General features: G+C 38.4%; 2 protein-coding genes across 6 annotated transcripts; both read right to left on the minus strand.

Moving 5' to 3' along the window:
- Window positions 1–1,138: 1,138 nt before the first annotated feature.
- On the minus strand, window positions 1,139–6,113 carry LOC109012672 (WD repeat-containing protein WDS homolog). 5 transcript variants are annotated; one of them, XM_018994431.2, is made up of 6 exons: window positions 6,003–6,106; window positions 4,601–5,393; window positions 3,766–3,810; window positions 3,338–3,439; window positions 1,590–2,225; window positions 1,139–1,462 (listed from the first exon to the last, which is right to left on the minus strand). In XM_018994431.2, exons 2-6 carry the CDS (start codon window positions 5,249–5,251, stop codon window positions 1,271–1,273), a joined length of 1,626 nt encoding a protein of 541 aa, XP_018849976.1. In that variant the 5' UTR covers window positions 5,252–5,393; window positions 6,003–6,106; the 3' UTR covers window positions 1,139–1,270. The 5 variants fall into 5 exon arrangements, with proteins under 5 accessions (XP_018849976.1, XP_035548932.1, XP_018849975.1 ...); XM_035693039.1 differs by having other exon boundaries at window positions 4,601–5,399; XM_018994430.2 differs by having other exon boundaries at window positions 4,601–5,524.
- Window positions 6,114–15,636: 9,523 nt separating this feature from the next.
- On the minus strand, window positions 15,637–16,482 carry LOC109012735 (protein FAR1-RELATED SEQUENCE 6-like). Its single transcript, XM_035691447.1, has one exon. It carries the CDS (start codon window positions 16,480–16,482, stop codon window positions 15,637–15,639), a length of 846 nt encoding a protein of 281 aa, XP_035547340.1.
- Window positions 16,483–18,598: the final 2,116 nt, after the last annotated feature.

Below are 18,598 nucleotides of genomic sequence, written 5' to 3' on the forward strand. Positions count from 1 at the left end.
AAATAAGGGGAACCCTTGATCTTCTGACAAAGTGACATCAACTGACCACCAAGGATACCAGTGGAGTAAGACAAATCGAGAAACCACGCCGTATTAATGGCACCACTACCCAAACTGCACGCCATATTAATAACGTCATCGTAGAGACACACCGCATTAAAGAATTATGACAAAATGAATTGTAAAAATGACATGGACTCCATGGGAGCAGACATGATATATCCCTCCAGACTCCCGGTATAAATAGCAATTCTCAAATACAAGAATTATCTCTGGTCTCTAGATTCTCTCTTTATTTACAAACTTCTAAAATACTCTATTAACTTTGGCATCGGAAACTTTCCGGCCTCAAGGCCGCCCTCTCCCAACTGCTTTCTACATCGTTTTCATATGTCCAGTTTTGAAGACTTGAGTTGTTGGAATTTAGCCCAAAGGCATACAAAATACAACGTTAACGCTCTCTGCAGTGAACAAACTTAGGACATGTTTGGATGCTTAAAGTATTTTAAAATTTGGTGAATAGTAGTGAAATTAATTTAGATAAAAATATTTTATTAAATTTTGAAAAATAAAAGAGAAAAAACTGAATAAAAATATATTCTAATTTAACTATTGGATTAGAGTTTGTGAAAGTTAATAGATAAAGTTTAAAAATTGTTTGAATATAATTTTTTAATATTATTTTTATTTTTAAATTTGTAAAAATTATATTGATTTTTATTATTTGTTTTGAAGTTTGTAAAAATTGTATTGATTTTTGTATTTAAATAATGATTAGGTAATAATTAAATAAAATATTCAAATTTTAAAATTAAAAAGTATTTTATGTTTAATTGATGCTTGGGAATGTAAGTTACTAAAAATTTTGAAAATTTTCATGTTAGCCAAGCATAACCTGGAGATCACCTTTACATGTAGACACCGTCTGAAACTGCATAAATTACACCTACGAGAGTCTGGATAACTGCCTGTCTGGACTCTTGACAACAAAATATATTCAACTGAGTAGAGTTTATCCATTATTAACACCACTGAGAAAACCTGTAAGAAATGTGACCTCAAAGTTTCTGCCATGTTCATATGTACAAATTTGGTGTCTTAGTCTAAGATAAATCCAATAGCAAATGGAGAAAGGACGACTAAAATAAACCGGATTTACAAGTGGACATGTATAGACCACAAATTATTACAAACTCATGAATAAATAAACAATTGAAAAGAAAAGAAAGCTCTAAACACTGGGTCAAAAAACTTGAATAACTCAGTCTGCTCAATTGAGCTTTTCAGTCTGCATCTGCATCTTCTTGGAGGGGCCAGGTCCCCATATACGGATTGTATTATCATCACTTGCAGATGCCAACATTTGGGGTCGCTTAGGATTCCAGCTCACACAGTTCACAGTCATTGAATGGCCAGACAAAATCTCAATCGGTTTAGGGTTGCGCCGATTCCAGATGTAGACCTACTAATTTCAAAAACAAAAACAAAAAAAAACCCAAAACTTTAGGTCATTCTTCATCGGATAACAGTAATTTCTGTGCGTTAGCAGTTATTGATATGACTTTTAGGTTCCAAAACAAGAAGCATACCTGTGAATTCTCACTGCCACTGGCTATAAATGCGCTATTCAACCCCCCAAAGCACGACCGTATCACATACTGGTCTTGTTTGTGGCCCATATACTTCAATGGCATATCCCATTTTCCAGCAACATCCCACATGTGAATCTCTTGGCTATTAAGGTTCACTATAAAAAACTTGCCATCCCCTGAAATTGATAGGGACGTGATCGGGTGCTTCTCTGATATGACCCGCTCAGAATTTGTCACCATGTTTAATATCCGAAGCTCTTTATCTAAGAATATGCTGATCAGATTTTCTCCATCTGGCGTCACTGCCAGGTCTAGAATCTTGGGCATCCTCATCCCCCTCCATGCTTTTATCTCATTCCCATGACAATCCCACATGCGGATGCCTTTCTCGGGGTCAGAACTGCCACATACGAGTCGATTTGAATCTGGAAACCAAGCGCATGAGCTGACAATGAAGCCATGATCCCTAAATGTGTGCCTGCATGTACCTGTTTCTACGTCCCATAGTTTAAGGACTTCCCCATTACCACATGTGAGCAACTTTGTGTCATCAGGGCTCCATGCTACAAAAGATACAGGATTTTGGTGGCTTCGTAGTGTATGCTGCAACATCAACTTACCTTCTTCCAGAACCTAACACAAGATTTTTTTTATTTTTTATAAGTAAAACCTAACACAAGATTTTTTAAAGTACAATTAAGGGGATTTTTTTCTGAACATACTATTAAGAGGATGAATTACTTAGTTTTGTTCATTTTCTTCGCTTGAATTAGAATTAAACAAATTGATACTTACAATCAAAGTTCATCCTTTCAGCCTGAATGAAAAAATTAATTCCTTGTGACATAAACAACATCAAGAAGCTTGCACAAACCAAAAAAATTGTCATGATCTAAGTACACAACATACACTACAGACTTCATCATTTAGCATTTATATTTATTTTCTTTTCTCTTTCTTTCCGTTCCTTCATTTCTCCTTTTCTTTTTAAATTATCCTGAACCCCAGAAGATTTATGTGCCCAAAAAAGAAGGGGATGACTGATGCTGTGTCTGTTGTGGGGGAAAATACCTACCACACAAAAACCACTTCCACTAAAAATTGTGGGTTCTCAAGTAGTTTCCAGCTGTGGCATGCTGAGAAAAATTCCAAGTCAGTGTAATTTACTGTAATGGAACCAGCCAAAAGTTATGAACCCCAACAATGACAACCGGGTGTGGTGTTTGGTAGTATTTTGATTATGGACATGAGTGAGTGGAATTCCACTTTGCCAGGATTACCCTGTTACCAATTAAACTAGGCACCTCACCCACACCCAATGTTTACAGGAGAAGAGGTACTGTGTGGTCCACAGAGCATTCACAATGCTCCATATTTTAACAGCAGCACATCTAGAATATTGGTTCCATAATTCTTACTTGTCGTACTGGAATTTTCTTTTGCTGCTGTAGACTGCAAATCCCAATCAGAGCTCTATCAACATATTCTATCCCTTACCAACATTTAAGTTGTAGGATGAGAGAAACATTCAGAAACTTGAATTAGTACTAATAATACCCAATGCTATGACATGTGTCTGGGAGTCGGCTCATAATACCTCTATTTTTACTTCTTATTTAGATTTTATGTATTTTTGTTTCTCTTCACCTCTAGGCAGGTGCTCCTTTTGTATACATGTCGTGTACTTGGATTGCACGATTAATAAAAATGACTTTCCTTATTAGAAAAAATTATCTGAACGGTACCTTCCATATAATGGCTGTGCAATCGCTTGATGCAGAGGCTAAGTACTCCCCATTATTAGAAAATTGTACGAACCAAACTTCATTCTTATGGTCAGTCAAAATCTGCATCAGTGGCAAACAAATGCCACATATACATCACAGATTAGCAAACTGTGAACAATCAAAGGAAGATGTGTTTATTCTCAATGTTTCTACAATTGAATGGCATTATCTTAAACAATATAAAAGTATTTTGCATAATGAATACCTAGGTAAATTTCCCCTCATTGAATTGCATGAAGAAATATTTATTGACAGGGAATTATCAACCTTAACCTTTTACCAAGAATTTAAATTATCAGACACAAGCTAGGCTTTCGACAAAAGGATGCCAATATGCCTATAGAATACAGCAAACCAAGATGACCTAAAGATAAAGAGAACCCTACCATTCGAATAATTCTGTCACCCAGTATCCTCTGCATCTCATTGTGCTGCAGAAGAGATTGTTAGAATGACTGAATCTGTTCTCAAATTCTAGGTTGTGACCTCACTCCACGATTAACAGAATATCGTAGTATTCAGAAGCTTCGTTGTTATTGTTTATGTCAATATCATTTGCATTTTCTAATAACAATAAATGGAATCATCTTATTTTCCATTCCTTTTTATAACTTCTTCCATAAACTAGAAATTCTATCTAAAAGTCCAACTTTCCTTAGAGAAGCTATGAAATATAAATTTTAACATTCAACACATAGAGCCAATACAAAAGCTGTGACAAACAGAACTTATCACCCTGATTTTGAACAATATTCATCATGTATCTGGTACCATCTTCACAAGCATCTACCACACTATTTACCCAATCATTGAAAGAAAAATAAAAGATTGATCTTAGGCCATTTTTAAACAACTGGTTGAAATACATTTATGGCCCTTGCTAGTCACGCCAAGCATAAGTACTATCTGATAAGCCTCAAAACATTTTATCTTATATCGAAACTGTTTACGCACTCGAAAGGTTCTAGGTATGCAAACTTTGACCAATGCATGAGATACATAAGACATCAGTCAATTGCTTAAAAGGGTGTATGCAATAATCATATCCTAAGATTCTATTTCTGTAGAGCTACGGGCAAGAAGATCGAGTGAATTACAAATTTCCCATGAACTTTAAATATGCAATAAAATACATTTCCCATGAACTTAAGCATGCCTCAAAATATACCAAGGATGAAAAACATAGAACATCATGAAATTAAGATCAGAAGCAAAGGACACCTGAATAGTCTCAGTGGGGATTTGATCCCTGCCACAGCAATGATCCTCATAAATTGAAACTGCTCCCAACATATTGTGGTACATACATGAATCAATTTGGGCCGAAACAGCAGTTTCAACCAGATGTTCCAGCCTTCTTTCAGGCAGCATAATTGGTGGAGGAAGCAATTTTTCCAACTCCACCAACGACTTCTTTCTTAATTCCTGAACAATATTATCATCCATTTTACCAAACTCTGTATCCCTCAAAGAGAGGATACTCTGAGCAAGGCTGTGAGCCTTGTCTTTGCCCAACCTTAATGCAGAAACCACTTTTCTTAAAATGGCCAAAGCCATGGCATCATCCCCATGATTCAAGCACTCCAATAAGCACTGTTTGAATACAATAAACAAAGCAGAAGCTCTTGTCTCATCCATCACCTTAATTTCATTAAGGGTATCAGTGCAACCATCCCAATTCCCACAGAGTATCTGTGATTTGAGCATTTCAAAATCCAAGGATTTGTATGAAATACCGGACTCTGATTCCAAAAATGATGCAGATTTTCTGTAGCCTAATGAATCTAAGCATTGAATTATAACTCTTACAAACTCATGCTTCCTTATTAGGCCATTCGAGCCAAGCATTGTCGATGAATTCTCCATTAACATGTGGTTGTGGCAGCCTCAACGATGCATTAAGGTGAACTTTCTAGCCACTTATGATAAAATTTTCCCATTTCTTCCACCAGCCATGAATATGTTGGTTCAAAGAAACCCGAAAGAAGTACATTTTTCCAGTGAAGATTGATACCTAATTCTGCAGGAAAAGATTAATACAGAGGCCCCCAATTCCCCACCAAGAGTCCCAAATGACCAAAATATCAAAATGAATTTTGAAAGAGGTAGAACGACTGAACGAGTACGAAACCAAACGCCAAAAACCTGAAAATTTTTCATTAAAAGCTTAGTATCGAAGACATGCCCAGAATTTGATATCACCCAAAAAATCTGAAAAGTATGATTGAATGAAGCAACAAAACTCATAAAAAAGAAACCCAATTTTCCCACTGACAATACACTCAAACAACCCAAAAGTTCATTGCACCAAATAAACCAATATAACAACCATCCATATACCGAAACCTAATGGAAAGACTCGGCAACAAAGACCCAGAATCCAAAATCTCTTATTATACTAAAACCTTTACAACGAAACGGAAAGTATGCAACACCAACCCATTACGTAAAAGCTAATATGAGGTAATTACCAAAATGAAAAACTATAATATGAGCAAAACGGAAAGTAACCCAGAAGAGATTCGAGCATAGAAATGAAGCAAAATATTTCTACAAAGGAGAAAGAAGAGCTAGTAGTTTTTAAATTAAGAACAATAAATGTTAGAAAGAGAGGGGTACTGACCAAATGAGAAGAGAAGCTTTGTTGATTTGCAGTGTCGGAGAAGAAATGGTGATTCGTGTGATAACGGGAAAGGGAAGCAGCTTGCGATGCATTCGAAATTCCAAATGTTGCAACTTGCAAGTCGCATTTAAGTGGATTTTATAAGATATTTTCATGTTAAAGAAAAATCACAGGAGAGAGGCTAAACGGCCCTCCTGATTGTCGTTGCGAAAGTCCGTTAAAACCACGTGCAATGGTCGCACGTGAAGCTGACGGCCATCATAATCAAGAGAAAATCTATTCAACCCCCGGTTCAATAGTACACACCACACACACACGTGGCAAAACCGGTTTTCCCCATCCACCGGTTCTTCCACTCGATTCTCTCCCCCGACCTCTTTCATTTCTCAACCCTTCTTCTCCTCCCCTCAACCCAGGCCTCTCTCTTCTCAGACTCGACGCCCTCAACCCAGGCCTCGCTCTTCTCCCTCAACCCTCTTTCTTCTCAGACTCGGGACTCTCGCGGCTTCGCTCAGGCCTCTCTGCAAAATCGTCTCCCTCGCCCCTTCTCTGCAAAATCGCCCAACCAGAATGCCACTAAGCTCGACGCCCATAGAGATTGGGGTGGTTGGAGCTCTTCTTTCCAGCTTGTGGGACGAGATCAATGACTCCACTAGGTGGCAGGACTGGATCTTCTACACTCTCTGCGCTGCTTACGCCCTCAGCTCCTCAATTGTTCCGACTTGATTGAACTTATTGTTGGAAATCATGGGTATTTTTCGGATTTTAATAGATCTTGTTGAATAAATTCATTTTCCAAATAGGTATCAGGTCATATTATTTTATTCTTTTTATAATTTATTTTCTGTTGTTTTTTCAAGTTATGCCCTTTTTCCGGAATATTTTGACTCCAATTGATTTGTTAGAGGAAAAAGATATGCTTCATTTCTATACTAGAAAGATAAGGAAACTTGTTTGAAGTGTTGAAGGGGAATCTCTGAAGTTGGGTATCTGTTTCGTGATGTGCAGATTCAATTAATAAGGATTGAGTTGAGAGTGCCTGAATATGGTTGGACAACGCAGAAAGTTTTCCATCTCATGAACTTCATTGTTAATGGAGGTGATATTCTTAAGGCTGGTGGCGTTGGGACTCTTTGATATACTTTTTCATTTGGATATAATTTACATTCTTTGATTATGCCTTTCTTATCTCGCAGTACGTGCAATTGTGTTTGGATTTCACACGCAAGTGTTTGTATTGCACCCAAAGGTTGGTTTGTCAAGTTTCGAGAAATGTAATTCCAGAACTCCAAAAGTATTTAAGCTAACCATGCTATGTAATGTGACACTTGCATTGGCTTTTGAGTTTTGTACAGTGATAGTTCCAGGACTTGAATGTGATCAGCAGATCTTTCTTATTTCTTTTCCACCATTCATCTTTCTGAATTGTAGAGCTCCACATAGTTTGAAAAGTATGAAGCAAACCAAAAGGAAATGACTAAAACTTATCTCCACTCTAGAGCATTATTAAACAAACAGATGCATGTTCTTTTCCCTTTTGTTTTCAGAAATACAAAGTTTGGGAAATTGTTTTACAAAGCTCAACCTCCTTCATAGTTTAAAGATGCTAAATATCAAATTAAAAGACCTCTCATTTATATGAGAAAGTGTCACAAAGATGGAGCATTAGATCCATTAGGTGATCACAAGTTTGAGACAACCTAATTGGACCACTTTTTATGATGGGATCAGTTTTGTATGGCCCTTTTATATATTGCATGCTTTGGTTTGTTATAGCTATGCATATCTGTTGCATTTCTGCTATTAGAAGGATATAGAACCATAGTCAGAAATCATGGCTATTAGATCTACACTCAGATGCATAAGAATAACTATGCCCATAACATTGAAGATAAAAATTTCCTAAGTGCAAGATGCTGTTGCTTTATCAAAGTTTTTATGATAAAGATTAAATTATCAAAAAGCAATTCTTCTATACCATATGTGTAAGAAACTTTACGGGGGAACTTAAAAGACATCACTTTCATTTTTCTTTTTATAGAAAACCAGGCAGGTAAAAAAAAAAGGTTTCTCTCTCCTAGAAAATTTTTCTCTCCTAGACATGCATTTTTTTCTTGGTCTGGTTCTTGATTCATTCTGCTTCACCAACGTGGGTTGATTGGTGATAGTTAGATGGGTCGTGTTATAGAACTAGTTATTGAGTCTAAGTGCTTCACTATAGCATTATGTGGAGGTGGTGGTCTGAGAATTAATGAGAGAAGCTGGAAGACAGAAAACTCGGTGTTGCTGGGCTTCTCCTCTATTCATTGGCTTGGGAAGGTGTTAGAGGAGAGTTTGAGCAGAAAAAAGGAGGTATACTCGGCAACACCTGAGGGGTATTGTAGTTTTACTGCTCAACGTTGTGAAAATAGGAATTGAAGATATGTTGAAATATCAGAGTATAGTCAGGGGGGAAGAAGAAATATGCTTTGTATTCCAGAAGGAGAGAATGGTTGGGGATGGAGGAAGATGAGGGAGGCTTTGGTAGAGCAAGGGAAAGAAAAAACCAAGGAAGGTGGTCTGCATGGAGGAGCCAAACCGAGTGATGGAAGAGGGAAACTGAAACACTATGAGCGATCGTATAAGGAGGTCCTTGCGACGTCGATACCGAGAGCTGCGAAGGAGAAGGTGGCTGGTGCGAAAGTTTTGGACAGAGGTAAGGGGCGTTGGCAACGTGATGGTACGGTGAACCATGCCCATGGCAGGGCCTCTGTCGAGTGTCAGTCATGGGAAATGCAAAGGAAGTTGTTGGAAATGCAGGGGCAGCTTTGCGCATTGCAGAAGGATATGGCTACTATAGTAGCTTTTGTCGGTTCAATAAAGGAAAGTGAGGGAGCTGATAAGCTGAAGGAAGATGGGCTGAGTTTCACTCGGAAGAAGGCTCAACAGAGAGGAAAATACAAAAAGGGATGGAACGTTTGGCTCCTGGCTAGATCACAAGAACATTTTGGGGCTGGGCCGTCTCATGTTAAGGCCCATGGTTTCGGACCACAATCTAAGGCCCATTCAGGCGGGTCGGTATCCAAGACCCAATTAAACGAGTCTGGATCCGGGCCAACAGAACCCGCGAAACCGAGTTCTAGCCCGATACGTTCCATCGAGCATCACGGGCTTGGGTTCGTGCCGGAAAGCATACAGACGGCGCTGATAGAGGTTGAGGGGCTACAGACGGCGCCGACGGAAGTAGTGGGGGTCGCCGGTTTGGTCTCGCCGGAGTCTTGTGCTCAAAATCCCCTGTTAGGCGTAGAAGCTAGGGTTTCTTCGGCGCTGGAGATTCAGACCTCGCGGACGAGGGAGGCTAGGGTGTCTCTGAGTCCAGTGGCAGGGTCGGGGAGATCAGTAGAGGACCTTGAGTTGGCTGAGGTTGAAGAAGACTCAGATGACTTCATGCACTCAGTGGAAGATGAACTTTTCATCCCGTGTGGTTTGGAGGATTTTTCTATGGGAAGTGAATTTCAGAACCATAATAATAAGATGGGGAATCCTACCCCATTAAATTATTATTTTCCAGAACAAGCATCAGATTGGGTTATACATAAAGCTAAAGAAATTCAACATGTTGTGGGAATTGAGTGTGTTGGGTATGAGGAGCAGTTTATAGCCTTGTTAACTGCTATGAAAGCTGACCATCATCAAGAAAAGAGGGGGAGCACAAAGAAGAGTCGGGAATTAAAAAGATTAATGTGGTCGATGAACTCGGAAGCAAGTTCTAGTAGGAATAAGGCAAATGGGAAGGGGCTGAATGTTCTCCAATGAAGCCTAAGATTTTATCTTGGAATGTCCGGGGTCTAAACGAGGTAGAGAAGCGTCTTCAGATTCGTCGTCTACTTCGTAAATGGAAAGCGGACATAGTATGTTTACAAGAGACAAAGCTGAAGTTGATTAGTAGGAGGATTATTCGGAGTTTGTGGAGTAATATTTATGTGGATTGGGTATATTTGGCCTCTTCAGGGGCTTCGGGAGGAGTAGTGATAATGTGGGATAGACAGATAGTAGAGAAAGTGGAGGAGTACATAGGGAGATATATGGTAGCTTGTTCTTTTAAAAGTGTATCAGATGGTTTTTTGTGGGCATTTGCAGGAGTGTATGGGCCTAACTTAGATGTTGATAGAAGTATATTATGGGATGAACTTGCAGGGGTACAAAGTTGGTGGGACCTCCCTTGGTGTATTGGAGGGGATTTCAATGTGGTGCGCTTCCAGAGTGAAAGTCTGGGAAGTAGAAGATTGAGACTAGCAAGCCTGGAGTTCTCAGAGTTTATCTTTGATTTAAACTTGGTAGATCTTCCATTAGCAGGGGGCCCAGCTACTTGGTCAAATAATCAGACGTGGTCCCGCTTGGATCGTTTTTTTATTTCCCCTGAGTTTGAAAGCCATTTTCCGGATGTATGACAAAAGCGTTTGAGTCGTATAACTTCGGATCATTGGCCTATTCTATTGGATTGTGGAGGTGTTCGTAACAGCAGAAGGTATTTTAAGTTTGAAAATATGTGGTTGAAGTCAGAAGGTTTTGTGGAAAGGGTTAAAAGATGGTGGACTTCGTATCAATTTGAAGGTACATCCAGTTTCATTTTTGCAAACAAACTGAAAGCCTTAAAAATGGATCTAAATGAGTGGAATAAACAAGCTTTTGGAGATGTGGAGGAGAACAAAAATTCCAAGTTGATGGAAATTCAGTATTTCGAAAGGCTACAAGAAGGGAGGTCACTAAATGAAGAGGAACAAGCACAAAAAGTTTTGTTGGTTGCTGATCTTGAGAGGTTAATCTTACAGGAAGAAATCTCATGGCGCCAAAAATCAAGAGCTCTTTGGTTGAAGGAAGGGGATCGGAGTACGAAGTTTTTCCATAGAATTGCAAACTCACATAGAAGAAATAATAACATTGAAGTGTTGAGAATTGAAGGGGTTGAGAATAGAGAAGAAGAGGTTATCCAAGACCATGTGGTTGTTTTCTTTAAAAAGCTTATCACGGAAGAGGTGGGTTGGAGGCCTACATTAGATGGTTTGGCTTTTGACACTATTGAACCCGGGGATGTTACCAAATTGGAGAGGACTTTTGAAGAGGAAGAGGTATTTGAAGTGATAAGAAAGATGGCAAAAGATAAGGCTCCCGGACCGGATGGTTTCTCTATAGGTTTTTTCCAAGAGTGTTGGGAGGTGATCAAAGCGGATCTTTTGAAGGTATTTCAAGAGTTTTTCTTGTTAGGAAAGTTTGAGAAAAATCTTAACACTACTTTTCTTGCACTAATCCCTAAAAAGGTAGGGGCCATTGAGATCACAGATTTTCGGCCTATAAGCTTAGTGAATGGTGCTTATAAGATCATCGCAAAAGTGCTTGCAAATCGATTAAGTGGGATATTGGAGAAGATTGTCTCCAAACCACATAATGCTTTTGTTAAGGGTAGACAGATCCTTGATGCGGCTCTTATCGTTAATGAATGCTTCGACAGTAGATTGAAGATGGGCAAAGCAGGGATTATGTGCAAATTAGATATGGAAAAGGCGTACGATCATGTTAATTGGGATTTCCTTCTTTATTTACTGGGTAGGTGTGGGTTTGGTGAGAGGTGGAGGTCATGGATCAGATGGTGTATTTCTACGGTACGGTTCTCGGTGTTGATTAACGGTAGCCCAGAGGGTTTCTTCCCAAGCTCTCGTGGCTTGAGACAAGAGGATCCGTTATCTCCTTTACTTTTTGTCATTGTTATGGAGGCATTGAGTAGGATGATCTCAGCCTTAGTGACTAATGGTTCCATTAGTGGTTCCAGATTGGATCACCGAGTAGGGGTATTACAACTGTTTCTCACCTGTTGTTTGCAGATGATACGCTTATCATGTGTGAGGCTGACCACGCTCAGTTGAGGGCGGTGAAGGCATTGCTGCTGTGTTTTGAAGCAGTATCTGACTTGAAAGTGAATTATGATAAATCCGAGTTGGTACCGATTGAAGAAGTTCAAGATATAAGGGATTTGACGGGCATTCTGGGGTATAAAATTGCGTCTTTACCTATGACTTACTTGGGATTGCCGTTGGGTATAACACTGAAGTCTCGGATGATATGGGATACAGTGATTGAAAAAGTAGAGAGGAGATTAGCAGGGTGGAAGAGAATGTATTTGTCGAAAGGGGGTCGGACTACTTTAATCAAAAGTACACTTTCCAACATTCTCACCTACTTTTTATCCTTATTCCCTGTACCGGCAAGTGTGGCGGGTAGACTTGAGAAGTTACAGATAGACTTTCTGTGGGGGGGCTTGGGAGATGAGTTTAGATTCCACTTAGTTAAGTGGGAGATGGTATGTCGGCCTATCTCCAATGACGGTTTGGGTGTTAGAAATTTGAGAGTTTTTAATCGGGCTTTACTAGGTAAATGGTTGTGGAGATATACCAAGGAGCCAGAGGTCTTATGGAAGACTGTGATTGTAAGCAAATATGGTGATTTAGGGGAGGGGTGGTGTACCAGAGAAGTTAGAGGAACAGCGGGTAAGGAGTTATGGAAATACATTAGAAGAGGATGGGAGGTTTTCCAGCGATACACTAGATTGCACTTGGGGACAGGTGTCAAGATCAGATTTTGGAAGGATGCATGGTGTAGTACCAGTGTTTTATTAGATCTGTTTCCGTCTCTTTTCTTAATTGCAAGTAACAAAGATGCCACAATGGCGGAGGTTATGGAAGTCTCAGTCTCAGGTAGAAACATTCACTGGAACATCAATTTCAACCGGGCGGCACAGGATTGGGAGATGGAAAGTTTTGCAGAATTTTATAGCCTCTTATATTCTGTTCGACCGAACATTCAGCAGGAAGATGAGTTGTGGTGGCATCCTGCAGGAAAAGGGGTATTCTCAGCTCGCTCTTTCTATAAGGTTCTCACACAAGAACCAGAGATACAGTTTCCTTGGAGAAAGCTTTGGCGTCATAAGGCTCCTCCCAAAACCTCTTTCTTTGTGTGGACAGCGTCTTTGGAAAAGATCCTCACTACGGATAATTTAAGAAAGAGGAGGATAATTATTGCAGATTGGTGTTGTATGTGTAAAAGTGGGGGTGAGTCGGTAAATTATTTACTTTTATACTATGAGATAGCTAAGGCTATTTGGGACGCAGTGTTTAAAAGGATGGATATGGCGTGGGTGATGCCGGAAACAGTTTTGGATGTATTGGCTTGCTGGAATTCTATCCGTGGGGTGAGACAGATTAAAGCAGTATGGAAGATGATCCCTATCTGTATTATGTGGTGTCTATGGCAGGAACGAAATGAGAGGACTTTTGAAGACAAAGAGAGATCTGTGGAGGAGCTAATATTGTTATTTTTTAGAACTCTTTGTACTTGGGCCATTGCTGACTTAAATGGCATGGACCTTCATGAATTCCTAGTTTCCAACATGCTTACATAAACAGGGCATTTTCTTTGTATCGTGTTACTTTGGTGATTTAATAAAGTCTTATTTTACTTATAAAAAAAAAAGATTAAATTATCCAATCGGGATGTGTTGTCTGGTCATACTTGCCACCTAAGTAAATCCTTTTTAAGTTTCTACCATGCAACTTTCTTCAAATCCAACGAAATTTAAACAGTAGATCAATGAATATATCTTTGTAAAATCCTTTTCTTTCTAGGATTTTCCTTTCTTTTCTCTCTCTCAATAGGTTTATCTGTTTTATATCCCTCGTGTACTTCGATTGTGCCTTTCTAGTTTCCTTTGCCATTACTTTTTTTTTATCAGTACTTTCTTTGGTCATTAATAAAACTTATCTTACTTATTAAAACAAGTCTTTCAATTCAAACTAGGTTTTATTAATGAAAATTGTGCTTTTGTTTCACGTTGGATCTGTTACAGCTATATGTTCCACCTGCTTTCTTATAAGATGCTTTATTGCTGCATGAGTATGAAGTTAAATAGATAAAAGATAAACTAATGGAGAGAGAGAAAGAGATTCACAAGCAAGAACACAAACTTCAAAGGCAGAACGCAGAGAATAGGGGTGCTTGGAAATTGTTATATTTGTACTGGATCATATCTCTTGTAATAGTTTTGTTGGATCGGACTAAGAATGTATGAGGATAGTTTTAAATGTAATCTAATCTATTTTGAAAATGTAGCTGTGGATAGTTCTGTGGATAGTATTTTATGTAATCTAATATATTTTGAAAATGTAGCTATGGATAGCAAATGGATAATTTCTAAAATACATGAAGGATGATGTTAAAATGTAGCCTTGTAGAAATGTGTGAAAATGTAGTTCTGTTCTGTTCAATCTTCTCAATTTGGTCATTACTGTTCATAGTGCAAAAAAATGTGCTAAATACTTGTAGAAATCTTTGACTTTACTGCACTAAACATTGCAAAACAATATGCACATACAAAATACTACCAGACTAACTACTTCAGAATTCAGTTAAGTGATGCATGCTGAAAATTGAAGCTTCCTTTGCTATAATGTTTTCTTTCTCTTTTGTAAGAACAAGTTAAGAATTGTACACTATTCATAGGGGTTATAGCAACAGATCCCACAATATTAAATATTTACTGAGGCTCCACTTTGCTAACAGAAATATAGTTGCAAGAGAAAATGTGATAAAAACTATAACAAAAAAATTACCATGGTTTAGCTGTCCCAGCAAGGCAATAAATATTGGGAATAACCTACCATTACACACTACCACTGCACCATAACAGCAAGAAAAAAAATTACTTGCCTTGATTCCATTACACACACTACCAGTGCACTATTTCACACACTAACACTGCACCATAACCTGTATTTACAATGTTTCCCATACCGGTTCACAACAAAATTTACAATCATTTTTTTTACAATCATTTCCATACCTCTCCTAGTAAGTCACAACAAAAATAATTTACATAACCCATTCAATCATTTTCACACCCCCTCTAGTATGGAAACCACACCAAAAATATTTTCCATACCCTATTCAACTATTTACAAATACCCCTTCTAGTAATCCATCTAAACCAATAGTTGCTTAAAAAATGCGACTAGTGTTTTGTACTACCTCCCATTGGGCATGCACGGTGGCATTGGTTGTGATAGAGTACTACATTGGGTTGGGATAATAGTCTCGTCAAGACTACCGCCAACTTGTGATTCAGGGAGGTCACTATATTGTGCTTTGTCGTAAAAAATTTTCCTGCAAGTCTAAATTAACAAAAAAATTTATGTCAGAAAGTAACATGCAGATAAACTAATATTTACACAAGTACTTGAACAAAACATAATACATGTTTCTTCCTTCTCTTCGTTGTAGCCTTCTCCATTGGCGGTACATTTCTTTTTGTTGGCAGCCTCCCTTTCCCCCGAACTACATGAGGACTTAATATTTTTTTATCCTTGTCAATGACTGTGTTCTCTTTCATCTTGGTTAAACTAGACTCAAGTTGTAATCCTGCAAACTTGTGCTCAAAGTCATCCAAATGGTTCAAAAATGCATTCACATGTTCATCACTTGGGAATACACGCGTCGCCAATCTCAGACATCTTTTAACCACAAGGTCATATCGTCGTGCATCTGCATTGACCCTGAAGTCATCATAGCTACTCTTCACCAATGTGTATCTCCTCTTTAAGTTTTTTCTTCATCGATTCAATACATATTTCTCTGGCAACTCATGGATATACTTCATCTGACAAACTCTAAATGCATACCTACAGACAATCCCCCTCATCTCAAATAGGGCACATGTGCATTTAACTTCGCACTCCTCTTCATTATAATAAACTGAAAACTTGACAATTTTTACATGTTCATCAGATGTGGAAATTTCTTCAAAAACATCAAATGTGGAAATGCAACCTTGTGTACTGACGAGTGTAGGGTTACACATAATCATCCCCCAAACCTCTCGTTGAACCTCTTTAAATTTTGCATTCGTGTACAATGATTGAAACTGCTTCTCAATCTTAAATGCGGATGCACATGGTATCGTTTGGTTGCAATAATGGAAATCAGCAGTCGTCTCCACTTCTACTTTCTTCCTTAAAGCATTATCAAACTGATCGACAAATTCCTTTAGTGTCGTGCCGGAATGCACATACCCGTAAAAAAATGCGTTCATGCTCTTAGACCGTTGTGTAGTGCTCATACCAGCCCAGAATACATCCTTCAAGTAAACTGGTACCCAAAATGACCTCTCGTTATACAAACCCTGCAACCATACATTATCAGTAAGGTTATACTTATGAAGTAATTGCCCCCACTTCTCCTCAAATTCTTCGGCACTCTGTGTATCATAGAGTACACTCTGAATAGCAGTCTTCAATCCTGTATCGTATGCCGCATGTGATCCCAATTTCTCGGGCAGTTTTCGCATGATATGCCACATACAATATCTATGGCGGCTGTTCGGGAAAACAATGGCAATAGCATTCTTCATTGCCCGATCTTGGTCTATTATGATTGCTTTAGGTGCCCGTCCATTCATGCACTCTAGCCATGCTTCAAAAAATCAAACAAAAGTACTTGTATCCTCACTTGAAATCAAACATGCCCCTAATAGTATGGACTGTCCATGGTGATTGACACCAACAAAGGGAGCAAACGGCATCCCGTACCTATTTGTGAGGTACGTCGTATCGAACGTGATAACATCTCTAAAATACTCGTATGCCGCTCGACTTCGTGCGTCAACTCAAAACACATTCTTGACTCTGCACTCATCATCCACATCCATGACTGACACAAAGCCATCATTCATCACCCTCATTCTCTTAAAGTAGTTATTCAATAATTCACCACCTCCTTTACCTAGCCTCAAATGTGTAGCTTTCTCAATAAAATTTCGACAATCTTTCTCTTGGAATTCTAACTTCTCAAACCCCGTCAGTCACAAGTGCTTGAAAATTCTTATTCATCCTAATATCCGTTCTGTCATTCAAGTCGAGCATCCTCTGACTATATTCATCTAAATATTTGTGAGATCTAAAAAATCTAGTCTTTTGTGGACTCACTGTACCGTGATTATGTACAAGATCAATGGTGGTCAAGACCCATACCCCATTCACCAAGTGAGCATTTATCTTTGCCTTACAATCTGTTTTAATTGTTGGTCGTGGCTTTGATAAATTGATGTGGCTAGGATGGTACATGCCACCACGTGCACATCCCATCGTTATATATTTCGCACTCCCATCTACCTCTCTCTTCGTCTTTTTTGTTATAACACTGAAGCCCTCTTGCTTGGCATATCGTTTGTAATAGGCTAAAACATCTTTATCAGTTGTAAACACCATCCCAGATTTTGGAGGCTCAACTCTTTCATCATCTTCTGATACTTCATTTGTCCCCTCTGCATCCGACTCTATGTTGACGTCGGATGAAGTTTCTGAAAATAATATTTACATTCAGGTTAGCATTTTTGTTATATGTAATAAGCTAAAATAATATGACAAAAATATTAATCGTTCAGTTGCGGCGTACCTCCAACATGCTTTTCACTTTCAGCACTAACTGACATATTTGATGAATGACTTGGGCAGTGTGGGTAGGGCATAGTTGGTCCGCACGGTGGCATCGCCGGATGCTGCAAATACCCACTGGATTAGAACGAATCGGATGCATGCACGTACAAGAAAATATTTCTTAAACATAAAAATATACTACTTTCATCATATCTTCAACTGGTCTCAAATCCTCCGGATTACTTGAAGGAGGAACTGGCATAATTGGTCGAAATGGTAGCATTGTAGGATGTTGCAATTACCAATTGTGTTAGAAAGACTCCATTATAGAGACTCGGTCGCACGCAACTAAAAATATTTAATGAAAAAAACATACGTTTATCTGGTTATCCCAAACATATGGATATGAATTTGGATATGTATTTGATGGTAGCATACTTGGCGGGTAGTATGGAATTATTTGTTCATGGTATCCCTATAATAAAGTGTAAAAAATGTATTAACTTAATGTTGCAATGTAAAACATTAACAACATTTTCAACTAACAATGTACATCATACATGATTCGGTGAAATCGATGTCGAAGGCATAAGTGGTCTTTTATCTTCTCCATCGCCCATCACTCTATTTAAGTCAAATCTGATTACAAGTGACTAATACTCACCCCTTCAACTACACACGCAAACATAAAGTGTAGGAGGTTAAAATCATAGAGGCTATGACAAAATAGCACTGAAATGATAGATGTATCAATCAAAATCATGATTGTCATTCATTTTCTCACGAAAAGCAACCAAAGAGAAAATTTAGAAAATATATCATTAACCTATTTACCTATCTTGTACACACAACAAACATTTGTCCCAACCCGACCCAAGCCCACCCATCCAAGGCCAACCAAACTTCATGAGGTTTGTTTTCTTTCTATTTATTATTTGTCTTTTATAATGTATTACTTTTTTTCTCCATCCCTTGTAATTGATAAACTAACCAACAGGTGATTGATTCCTAGCAATTTCTTGAGGTGACATACCAAAAATAAACTCTTTTTTTAGTTCCCAACACGATAGCTTTTAAAATCCTCTTTAGATTTGCATTTATATGTAGACTTCACAAGCTTTCATCAATCCAAAACATCAG

Source organism: Juglans regia, chromosome 1 (assembly GCF_001411555.2).
Source record: "Juglans regia cultivar Chandler chromosome 1, Walnut 2.0, whole genome shotgun sequence".
NCBI lineage: Eukaryota > Viridiplantae > Streptophyta > Magnoliopsida > Fagales > Juglandaceae > Juglans > Juglans regia.